This window comes from Scophthalmus maximus, chromosome 8, assembly GCF_022379125.1.
Source record: "Scophthalmus maximus strain ysfricsl-2021 chromosome 8, ASM2237912v1, whole genome shotgun sequence".
Taxonomy (NCBI): domain Eukaryota; kingdom Metazoa; phylum Chordata; class Actinopteri; order Pleuronectiformes; family Scophthalmidae; genus Scophthalmus; species Scophthalmus maximus.
The window spans coordinates 3693379-3705871 of NC_061522.1; the positions used below are offsets into that span (position 1 = coordinate 3693379).

At 43.7% G+C, this 12493-nt stretch overlaps 1 protein-coding gene across 1 annotated transcript; it reads left to right on the forward strand.

Annotated features, from left to right (window-relative positions):
- The first annotated feature begins 924 nt into the window (after positions 1–924).
- Positions 925–10063, forward strand: akap8l (A kinase (PRKA) anchor protein 8-like). The gene is made up of 13 exons (XM_035637523.2): positions 925–1073; positions 1804–1842; positions 2714–2978; positions 4529–5132; positions 5678–5795; positions 5911–5960; positions 6640–6670; positions 6805–6901; positions 7001–7142; positions 7631–7736; positions 7813–7943; positions 8139–8234; positions 8587–10063. The coding sequence occupies exons 1-13, from the start codon at positions 1052–1054 to the stop codon at positions 9067–9069; spliced, it is 2184 nt and encodes a 727-aa protein (XP_035493416.2). The 5' UTR covers positions 925–1051; the 3' UTR covers positions 9070–10063.
- The last annotated feature ends 2430 nt before the right edge of the window (positions 10064–12493 follow it).

Consider the following 12493-nt stretch of genomic DNA (forward strand, 5'->3'; position numbering starts at 1 on the left):
CTCTCTCATGCTTTTACTTTGACATCCTGAGATATGTCAAACCCTCTCCCTAATGATGTCCTGTTGTGTGTGTGTGGGGGGGTTAATTAAAAAAAATCTGCCTATATTACACAAGATTTGCATCTTTAAGTATTTTGAAGGTGGGAGTCTTATTCTGAGTTCATGCTCGGGACTGTGAACTCAACTTTGTGAACACACACACACACACACACACACTCACCCTGAAGTTGCTGAAGCTGTCATTATTTTCTTCTTGTGTGTAGCTCCATACAGTATGTGTCCATCGTCGCCCTCTTGTGGATGGAGCATCGCTGTGCAATACAAGTGGTTGTATTCAGAGGCCTTTGAGAGAGAGAGAGTAACTACGTCGACATGTCGGTCTGCTTTAATATAAATCGATACATCAATCGACTACTAATTACCAAAAGTCGCGTTTCTGTCGCCCTGAATAATGGATTCGAATTACGCGCCAAGAACTTCCGGGAACTATTTGACGTCTACGTGAGTCATGGTGACGCACAAATATTTTGGACTTCCGTTGTCACGACTCTCGGTCGTAGTTCATCACAGTCTTTGTAATTTTCTGGGGAAGAGCTGTAGAGCCTCCAATCACAACTCATTTGTGAAATATTATTCTCCAACACAGACTCTATTGGCAACTTTCTATCCACCATTTTATTTTTTACCCCAAATTGAATACACTCATAGATATCATTCCATTGCTGATTTTAATTGTCTGTGATTTGTATGTTTTTGTGGAAGCTTCTTCTGAAAGGTGTTGTATGAATAAAATTATTCTTATTATTATATAGTTTGGTTGTTTGTGGGGGAGTTTTAATTGTCGGAGCAGTAGGTGGCGGTAATGCACCAATAGGCTGAAGCCAACTGCCCTAAATCAATGAGAAGAAGAAGAAGAAGAAGAAGTGAAGGGGGCGAAGAAGAAGTCCGCTCTGCTGCCGCCGCCGTTGTCGTCACGTCACGGGCGTCACAGCAGCTGGATCCCTCCCTACTCGAGACGGGTCATATTTTCTGAACGGCGCACGGAATTATCATGGATCGAGGCTACGGTTCCGGTAAATAGTCTCACTCGTTGGTACTTTAGACACCACCCCGGTTGCTGTTTTGTGAAGGTTCATGTGACGCAGATTCCCTTTTACAATGTCTTGAAGTCGCATATTGGGCTTCCGGTTAGCTACAATGCTTTGTTACCGTGCAAGCTATGGGCTAGTGCTAATTATTGTTTCTAGCTTGCCGCAAGCGACGGCCACACCGCCGCCCGTTGTAGCGTAACACAAAACACGCGCGAGCCAACCGACGATTGATACCCGTCTCGTATTCTGGCAATAATCACATTTGACAAATTTCACTGTCAAGGAAACACGCCCGCTAGCATTGACGAACCCATTTTCTAGCTGGCGAGGTTAGCCGCTTCGTCGGCGCCCGGGCTAACATGCTAACACGGGGTTGCCCATTGTTGGGCTCGGCGGTGGCGTTTTGTGTCCGACGTTCCGCTAAAGTTAGCAAGCTAATGCTGTTAAAATGGAGTCAACCTGGAAACTACGTGACTTTTAAATGATTGTCTGTAAAATGGCCGCCTGAGCAAAGACGTTTTAACTCGAGTAGTTAGTCTTGTTTGTTTTTTCCTCTGCACGAGGACTCTAAAAGGGAAACGTACTTGGATCAATGCAATGACTCTACACAGCCATTAAGTCTTTCGTGTTTGCCCAACGGTGTTGTCAGCACGTATTATATATCAATTTGCAAGTATCACTAAGTTTTTTTTATTGTCATCTTCTTTCCTAGGTTACTCCGGTTGGGGAGGTGGAGGGTCGGGCAGCAGAGGTAAGCCAATGTGTGGATACGCTCCTGCACGAAGACACTCCAGGAACATTGTGTCCTACTTGTAGGGCTGCAGCCCAACACCCATCAGACACAAGTTAGGATGGAAGACGAGAGACAGATATTTGACGAAGCATCACCTTTCTTATCGGCTAAATTTTGACGAGAGGTGCAGCGGCGTAAACACAGATCCATGACTACGCTAAGGGCGGTGGTCGTGGTTAGGGATGCACCGATACCAGTATCGGGTCCGATACTCTGCTCGCGCACTCGTACTTGTTTACGCACTTGTCCGATACTACAGCACCAGATACCGCGACGGTGACATAGCGTCCTCTGGAGCAAACTACAAAAACAAAAAAGCCGGCACTGATGATCATAATATTTGATGCTACCACCAGCACAAGCTTAACAGTACATTGAAAGCCCTGACTCCGAGGTATATTTCTTCTTTTCGCGCAGGGACAAGTACTCATATTAGTACTCGGCGTCGGCAAGTAGCTAAATGTCAGTACTTGCACTTGTACTTGGTCTGAAAAAAGGCGGTATCGGTGCAACCCTGGTTGTGGTCACACCAAAGATGCTTTCGGACATTTTTCAGATTTTCTATGGAGGCACTGTATGTGATAACGTAAATGTCAGACGGGACATTGTCCAGAACTTTTCCGCCATCCCCCAGTAAATATGAGAACATAGAACTGTTTTTTTATTTTTTAAATCTTCCTAGAATTCACAGTGAGCGAGTGGGCGTGTCGATGACTGTAAACAAACCGACAACAATCTTCAGGAAAATGACCGGACCCAGTTTTGCCAACATTGTCCGGTTTTCGTGCCTGAAAATGGCTTAACTTATTTAAATTCCTCACTCTCATAGGTTCTGGTGGCTTTGACCTGTATGGTGGAGGCTATAAGGACTCAATGTCTGGGCTCGGGGGGTATGGAGGAGGAGGAGGTGGAGGAGGCGCCGGCGGCGGCCACAGTGGTCACAGCGGCCACAGCCAAATGAAGAGAGGTCTATCTGGATCCTCCCTGCTGTCATCCACGGGCACACATGCAGATGCAGTCATTGCCAAGATCAACCAGCGACTGGACATGCTCACTCAGTTGGAGGGAGGGTTGAAGGGGTCTCGGAGTGACAGGTAAAGAAAAGTTTTTTCCTTACCTCTGATTCCATGTTGTCTTCATTAGTCCGACACCACGACCACACATCCGTGTCAGTAAGCCTATTCAATTTCCCACTCGTGTTTTTCTTAAATATATATATATTAATACTGTCAACATTAACGTGTTAATCTTTGCGTAATTGTGAAATATTGAACAAGTTAAAAAATAAAAAACAAATGCGATTAATCGCAATTAATCACAGCAAGTTGTCCGATAGATTAGTGTATATTTTTTAAATCGGTTGACAGCACTAATATCTATGTATTTATCCGTCACGAAGTGGCAGCTTTTTGTCTGAGTGTTGACATCATGTCTGGACAATATTTGACCAGTTAAGTATTCCTCGTTTTTAGATTATTTGAAAAAAAGTAAAGTAAAACTCCTGATTCCCATTTTGTGATGATGTCAGATGCTCTGGCCTTATGATGCTAATGTTAAATTTAGGTTGTCCTAGTTTGGATCCTGTGGTTTAACATAGTTTTGTAAAAAAAAAAATCTATTGACATTTTCAAACAAAGACCCAAGTTGACTTGGTTGGAAAACGTATAGAATAGTGAGGTTGCTCAAGTGAATTCAGGCTCTTTTAGCTCATACTTATTACACTCCCACACTTTCCTGGTGAAATCGTGCGCTTCGACTCCTGTTTGGGGTGAAACGGGTGGCGAGCTTACTCACAAAGGCTGCGTTTGAGTGCCTCAGCATCTGAGGAAGCTTGGATCGCTCCAGCCCCTGTTTGCTCATGTTGGGGGGGGTTTGTCTGATTTCTGGGAAGAAATGCTGTTGTGAACAGTTGCATGGCCACGCCCCCTGCTGGAGATTGACATCCTCGGCACATGAAGCCAGTCCATCTTTTATGTAGCACCCCTTGACCATTTACTCTTGTCTTGACTTGTTTTACTTTTTCATACACTTTTTGTCCCTCTCATCCTCCACGTGACCTAACCACATGTTCTGGCTTTAGGTTGCACCAGTGATGAGTTTTCACGTGTCGCTTTTGTCAAGCTCAAATGTTTACTGAAGGTTGCCCACTGTATTTACAAATCCTGGGGGGGAAACCCAGGTTATATATTTTAACCCCCCTCTTCAGTATTCACTATAATCCAGTCCCTTTCCAGGATGTTTTCCCTGTTGCACTGCAGTGCATCACTGGTTCTGATGGACCACGTTCATGCTTGTCCTTTTTAACGAGGAACTTTGGTGACAAAACTGCATATCCCTTATCTGCAGGTTACTGTTTAAGCGCCAACAGAAACTGTGGTTGGATGAAACTGAATAAATGAGAGAAAATTCATTACTACATCACAAAAGACCACAAGCAGGGGGATAACTTTGTTTTGGATCATTCATTTCTGATCTGATGTGGTTTTATGAAATGAAGCCGAGGAGTGACACGAAAAGAAACGGAGAAAGCGAGACCACGGAGGAGAAGGAACAGCAGGTGGAGAAATCCGAACCTGACTGCCCTCCCTGCCTCCCTTGCATTCTGCTCTTTTCTATCAACCCTCTCCCTCCCTCCCTCCCGCAGGTTTGACCAGTACGAGTCATACGACTCGCGCACTTCCTCTCTCGCCTCCTCCCGAGATCTCTACAGATCTGGCGGCGGTAGCTATGGTTACAGTGATGGCCGTGGGGACAGTCTGCTGTTGGGTCAGCGTGGAGGCTCGGGCTTCGGAGGGGGAATGGGGCTAGGAGGGGGAGGAGGAGGCTTTGACAGCCCGTCCTCTTCCTATGGAGTCGCTAAAATGCGACAGAGTATGAGGGAGTCCTTCACCAGTGGCCAGGGAGGAGGCTCTGGAAGTGGAGGATGGGCTGGAGCAGGCCGACGTTCCCCCAGAAGGGGTGGAAGTGCTGGGGGTCGAGGAGCTGGAGGAGGTTTTGGAAGCCACAGGTCTGACCCCACCCTGTTAGGCGGTGGGAGGGGAGGTGGCAGTGGTGGCCAGTCTCACCGCGGCCACTCTCCAGGAGGTGGTAGAGGCAAGCTCCCATCCCTCCTGTCCAACCGCATGTACCCCGAGAGTGGGGGCTTCCATCAGGGTTCCGCCCAAGGGCCTCACGACTTCCCCGGGAGGGACTTTGGAGGGGGCCCACGGGCCGGCCGCCAGCGAGGCCGCAAGAGACCCCTCAACAAAGTAAGTACCTCCAGCCAAATTAGAGCTCCTCAGACACCGGGCGAAATCTAAGCCCTTTCTGACTCCCCCCATTTTTGTATCCTCAACCAAGTGGCGAGTGAGCCTAAAGTGCTAGTGCCCGTCACAAATAACCGCCAACACACATTTGACACATCACTTGCTCATATATACTCGACCCTGCCCTTATTGAAAGTGGTCAGAAAAGCTTCACCTCTTTTCTTTTGTTTTTTACAGTAAATGCAAACGACACCCCTCTCTGCCCCATTCTTTGTCTTGTTTAGCTGCGGGGATGTTGATTTCCTTTTATAGATTTTTGTTTTTGCCCTTTGTCCCGACCCCGGGCCGTCTTAAGATAAGACTAAAACACTATTAATGAGAACATTCCCAGAGAAGGTCAGTTAATTGGCTTCGACTAGCATGAAGTCTAGAATTCATTGATGATGTGATGATGATGAGTTCTGGTTGTATTGTTTTTCTTTAATTTTTTTTCTTTCCCTTGGTCACAACATGTATTTAGATTAATTTTCCCCCCCCTGTGACTGTAGCAGGTGAAGCCACAGCGTGAAGTCCAGAAGAAGAGAAAACAGACACTTACTGAGGCCGACGAACCAGAGTCGAAGATAAACAAGACGGAGAGCGTAGCGTCGGTGGTTACTTCACAAGGTGCTTCCCAGAATACGACTCGCGGTTATACTCAAAACAATCCTCGTTGCTCCGGCGTATGTCTTGTTTCTTGTTGTGTTTCATGTCTAATGTTCATGTGCTCTTGTTTTCACAGTGCCAGCTGAAAAGAACGGGGACAGCAGCGAACCAAAGACTGCAGCTGAGGTGAGTGGAGGTTATTTAACAGGAAACTCTTATTGATCTCCAAACAGTGCTTGAAATAACAGGAGACGACTGCTGGTAGTCAACCTGGCTTCCAGAGACAACGGCCCGCTGCTGCCACAGGAGGGCAGTACATTTAAGGATGAAACACGACCTATTAGATCCTTTTTATGGCAGTGATTCCCAACCTGGGGGCTCCGACCACCACTAAGGGCTGCAAGATAATTTCTCGGGGTCAACGATTATTTTCATTATCTATTAATCTGTCGACTATTTTCTCGATTAATCGACAAGTTGTTTGGTCCATAAAATGGTGAAATATGTCGATTGTGTTTCTCAAACCTCCAAGATGATGTTTTGTTTTGTCCACACACTAAAGATATTTAGTTAACTGTCACAAAGGAGCAAAGAAACCAGAAAATATTCTTATTTAAGAAACTGAAATCAGAGAATTTTGACTTTTTTTTCTCATCAAAAAAACAATTTTAATCGATTATCAAAATAGTTAGCGATTCATTTAGTAGTTGATTACTAATCGATTAACCGATCAACTGTTGCAGCTCTATTTTAGAGAAGAAAAAAAAAATATATATATTATTCCAAATAACAGTACATATTTTAGAGTCAAAGTCTGTGTGCACTCAGTTCCTTTTATATAAACAATGTGACATTTTCTTCACAGGAGACGAAACCTGCTGAAGATGGAAATAAAGGTGAGTAACTACTTTTTTATTTTTATTTTTCATGCTTTGCTTTGTCCGTCTACATCAGCTACTTGTCTCGTACTATTTTGACTCTCGTGGAAACCTTGAGACGTCTAAACTTCTGCTCTGGTGCTCACGATCAGCCGCTGAAGAGGAGAAAAGGTCACCGGGCAAACAGACCCCGGTCCAGGGTCAAGACAAGCACCCAAAGATGAGAAAGAGAAGGGGCTTCCTGGAAAGGTGAGAGGGCAGAATGAATACTTCTGACGCCCACATTATAACTCTGCAGTTTTCTGGTGGGTGTTTGGACCAGCCCTCTAAATTGTTATTTTTCCTCAGGGTGATGTTTGCGTGTTCAGTTTGCAAGTTCCGCTCGTTCTACAAGGAGGAAATGGAAACTCACCTGGAAAGCCGCTTCCACAAGGACCACTTCAAGTTCCTTTCCAGCCAACTGTCCAAGCCCACGACAGACTTCCTACAGGTGACGGGAGATTTGCCACGCATCACACTCACGATCGCAGCCAGACACTTTAATGTCACGGCTTGAATTGGACGGGATGCACTTGTTGTAAATGCAGTAAAATATATGGGCAAATAAAAAAATGGCCTTTCCCCCAAATCCTAATTTTACCGGTCAAAAAAATCCGCCTATTGTCTTTTGCTTTGAGGAACGTGTCATCGAAGCCCCAAATTGACGAAACCTCAACTTATACAAGGTTCACTTTGTTATAAAACTATCATTTTTTTCAGTTAAGGGTATAAGAGGACTGGAACCCAGCATGTGTCAAGTTGGTTTGTGCGTGTTGAAAGGTTATGGTTATTTGAAATACAAGCTTATCTCACCATGACCGAGATAGTCATTGGAGTCACTAATATCACAAGCATAGTCGAATCGGAATCTGATTTATTGTTCAAGTATGTGAACACATGCGAGGTACTTGACCACGGGTTTTTACCTTGTTTTCGTAGGATTACCTGCAGAACAAATTTAAGAAGACAGATCAGAGGGTCAGCCAGTTGGAAAACCACAGTGCTGCCATCTGCCAGGTGTACAAGGAGCAGGACCTCACCAGGGGTAAGCATCAGTCTATCTGTCTCTGTCTGTCTGTGAAGTGTCGGCTCATTGCAGATAACGTCTTGCCCCTTTGTAGATCTCGGTATGGAGCACTTCATGAGGAAGGTGGAAGCCGCTCACTGTGCAGCGTGTGACCTCTTCATTCCCATGCAGCCGCACCTGATACAGAAACACGTCAAGTCTCCCGACCACAACTACAACCGCAAGGTAACGGCGCATCGTCCCCACGATACTAACCAACCTTTTCTTTAAGCTAAACGATTTTAAAACCTTAAAAAAGTCCTGTGCTGAAGGCACCAATAAAAAAAGCCTATTACAAACTTATGACGTGGTGTGACGATGGTTGATTTTTCCGTTTTCTGTCCACTGGTTGACACCGACTCTCCTCTCTTTTTATTCAAGGGGATGATGGAGCAGTCCAAGAGGGCCAGTCTGTCCGTCGCTCGCAGCATCCTCAACCACAAACTCATCGGCAAGAAGCTGGAGAGCTACCTCAAGGTATGAAGTGTCCTGTCGTGTGCCCGAGATGCATCGTACGAATACTTTCTCTGAATATATTAGTGCTCTTCTCTTCTGCATTATTTGCTTTACAAATACATATAAAGATAAAATCTTTGTAACATGTTTTGTGTTTAATAAAGTATTCGTAATTCTCTTCCCATAAAGATGAGTTAAAATCCTCAACCTTCACCCCTGATTTGACATTTATTATAGTTAGCGACAACGACTGATTTTAATAATATTTTTTTGGCATATTTGTATTTCTTTATAGAGTAACTGAATATCAATTATGTCTTCGATGATGAACGCTTGAAAAATATACTTAAAATAAATGTTCTTTCACTGTCAGGGTGAAAATCCGTTCACTGGTAACCAGGACGATGTGGATGCAGAGGACTCCATGGTGATGGACGTGTCCGAGTTGGAGTTAACTAGCGAGACGGCCGACGGTGAGACGGAGCAGACGGAGCAGACAGAGGCGCCGCCGCTCAAAGACGACGGGCCTGCGGCGGCGGAGGGAGACGCAGGCGGCCAGGAGGCGGCCGAGGGCGAAGCAGCAGCAGCGGTGGTGGTGGCTGCGGAGGAGGAGGAAAAGATGGAGGAGGAGCAAGGAGTGGTGGCAGCAGAGGAGAAGGAGAAGGAGAAGGGGACCCAGGAAGAAGAGGAGGATGGTTTTGAAATTGGAGACGAGGAGGGGGAGGAGGAGGGATACGTGGTGCACGACGAAATCGGGGAAGAGGATTTACAGGGCGACCAGGAAGCAGAAAAAGAGGAGGACGAAGGAGTGGAGGCAACAGAAGTGGTGGAGGAGGAAGACGAGAACAAAGAATAAACTTTAGTCCCCCGGGTCTCACGTCTCCACCTAAACATCTATCTGGACCAGTCATCCCCCCCCCCCTCCAACTCATCCTAATTTAATTTCTAGATCAATTCAGAAATAGTCACATTGCTCCCTTTTTCTTTACCCTCCGTCTAAAACTCTGAGCTTATAAAATTGTCCCTTTTTTGTTAAAGGGACAGTTCCACATTTTGGGGAAAATTCTCTTTTTCACGTTTTTTTTCTTCTTCTGCCGAGCTAGGATAATATTGATTTCACTACATCAGTGTTTCCCATTAATGATCTTGACTGTCGTGTTCTGCCTCACTGTCCTTATGAAATAAACATTTTGTTCACATATAATAACATGAAATGATCCCTAACGTAGTGAGCCGTCACGCTTGCAACGTTACAAAACACTAAGCTAGAGACCCTTTTTTAAATATGGTGTCCAAACATTTTGTATCATTCTGAAACTGGCTTTAGTTTCCTTTTCCTCTTTTGAACAGTGGAGAGAGCTCGGCTGGTGGTTTGCCGACTTAACACAAATCTAATCTCACAAATCTTGCCTTTTCACGAGTCGCATCAATGTTCTAATTTTACACTCGGGGGGCGAAGAAAGCAAGAATGTCCCAGAATGTCAAACTGTTCCTCTTTTCTTTTTTTTTTGTGCCTTTTGTTGAAAATATTCTTTATTTGGATCAATTTAGAGAAAAAGAAAAGAAAAAGAAAATCATGAGTATTGCGAAGTTGACACGTTTTGCTCATCAGAGTCGACACGATGCCGCGGTGGTGTTGAGCTTATTGCCAGTGTTCGTTATATAAGTAGATGTTTGTTCCCTGACGGGCTTTTTCTTCTACAGCTGCAGTTACTGAGATATTTGACTTATGGACTTTACTGTACGTCGAGTAAAGTGTGGTATATTCAGAACGGTTACGGTCGTCGTCGTCTTCATCGTCAACGGTTTTGTTTCACTCTTGAGTAAGAAGAATAAACTTGTTGAATGAATCACGTTCACTGTTTTCTTTTGGAGATTGAGCAACTTTGTCAATGAACAACTTAAGATAGTTTCTAAGTGAGTTTGTAAAAACCTTACAGGGAATATAATCCGTACCCTTTCTAAAGCATTTCATCTTGTGGTTGTTAATCATGGATGTGTCAATTCATATTGATTTTAAATGACATATTGTACATAATCTATAGCTAATTCTTTTCCCATGGGGACCAGGTTAACATGACCAGATGAATCTGCCAGCCTTTGCCATAATGTATTGATGTCTTTCTCAGGTTTTTCCTAGTGATGCTACATATGACAGATGGTCTGGCTGTTGCCTCAAAGTAAGTGTCCATTAAACTTACACAAATCTTTATGTAGGCAATGCTTCTGTAGATATTGAGGTGCAAGGCTTTTAAGTTTGTCACGTAATAATAAAAAAAGGGCCTAGGCCAATTGCATATTTAATTCATTAAATTAAAGTCCTTCAGAAAATGGAAATTTCAAAAAGCATTACAACGTTATTGCACTCACTTGCTAAATTAAATGGTGATTGTGGCATGATTTGGCACAGTACTGAAAAGAAGTAAGGGAAACTACAGTTCTTTTCTTTTTACCAACATAACTTTGTGCATTCATCTTGGTCATTTTTTTAAATCATTTTTGGCCGTGTTAATGCAAGTGGCATAAAGTTTGCTAATTGTGTATTTATTTTTATCCGTAGCTCCTATGTTATGTCTAAATGATAAGATTTACACTCATAGAAACCTGTTAAAAAAATTGTATCCCATTACAATTACAGCTCAATCATGAACTCTATATTTATCCAGTTTTCATTCTCAAAAATATTCCCCTAAGCTTTTAGATTATGAATCATTTTTCCCCATTAGAAAACCACAGTGGTAGTAAATATGAATACATTTTTGATAGTTATGATTAGAGCCTGAATGATATATCAATTCATCAATAATATCGGCCGATATTAGCCTTTCATAAACATATTGGTATCGGCCAATATGTTTAGAGTCGGACCGATATTATGGGCCAACTGATACAAGCCTTCAAATGTGCATTTATGTTCACATTTTATCTAAAATAAATGTTTTTTCTTAATTCAAGTTCTATGTATTTGGTTGTATTTGTAAAAAAAATTCAATTCACAGTCATTTATGATAAAGTTTATGGTTGAACTAAAATATCAAGACTCTTACATTTTGTCAAAAAGGTTTGATAATGACATCTTAGGAATCATTGAGAGATTTAAAAAAATTTATATTTCTATAGATTTATACATAATGTATATCGGCAGGTGTATTGTATCGGTAATCTTTAACTCCCTAATATGGATTTTTGGGGCGGCGATGCCGATATCGATATCAGTCGGGCTCTAGTTATGATGACTGATGTTGGTTTAAAATTATTTCAGTGAGGGTGGAAAGCAATTTGATAATATTGAGACCACAAGAAGAGATGCAGAACAACTACAGTCAGACCAAAAACGATCACAAAGAGACGTCAAAGTGACGCAAAACAACAAAACAACCTTAAGAAAATGAAGAAAATAATAATTGATACTTAAGAGACACTAAACCACCTTTTTCCCTCAGTGGCGAAAACATGAGGTACTAATGTGTTCTTTATTTAATGGGATAGTTCAGTGATTTTGAAGTGGGGTTGTATGAGTTACTTTTGCATAGACTTACGCTACTTCCACTTCTCCTCCTAACTCCATAAATGACATCGCTGATCACCATCTCCATGAGGTAACATATTAGCTATGCATAAGTAACTCGTACAACCCCACTTCAAAATCACTGAACTATCCCTTTAAACAAGCATTCGCCTAAATTTTGTACTTTTTCTTTTAACAAGGTTTTTTTTTTTAAACCTGTTTTTTAATTTGGATCTTGTTTTTGCTCTGTAGCACTTTGAGATTGCTTTTAGCAATGAAAACTGCTCTATAAAAATGAATAAAATGTATTATTCTTAGTCTTTATTCAAGCAAATGTATTGTGGTTGAAATTATTGCAAGCTATTGCGTGACGTTGCCCGGGGAGGGGGCGGGGCGGGGCTGGAAGGGAGGGGGCGGGGCTGCGGTGAGGTGACATTTCGGGCTGACGGACGTGGTTTCGGGCCCGCCCCCTTGTGCGTGCGTGCGACGTCATCGACGTCAAACGGGACTGTTTGTTCTGGATTCGGGGCGAGGAAGGTCCGCGAGCTGACAACCGACTGCAGAAGGTGAAATAAACCAGCGTTTTGAGCCTTCGCGTGGACGGCGGCGCGTCGAACGGGGAGCACGCGGCCTCTCGACGGCTTTTCACAGCGGCCGTCGGTGGCGTATCTCGCGCGCCTGTCAGTGTGCGCGTCGGCGAGCGGAGCATGAGCTTCTGCCTTCGCGGGCCTTGCACCGGTTCGGACACACACACACACACACACACACACAC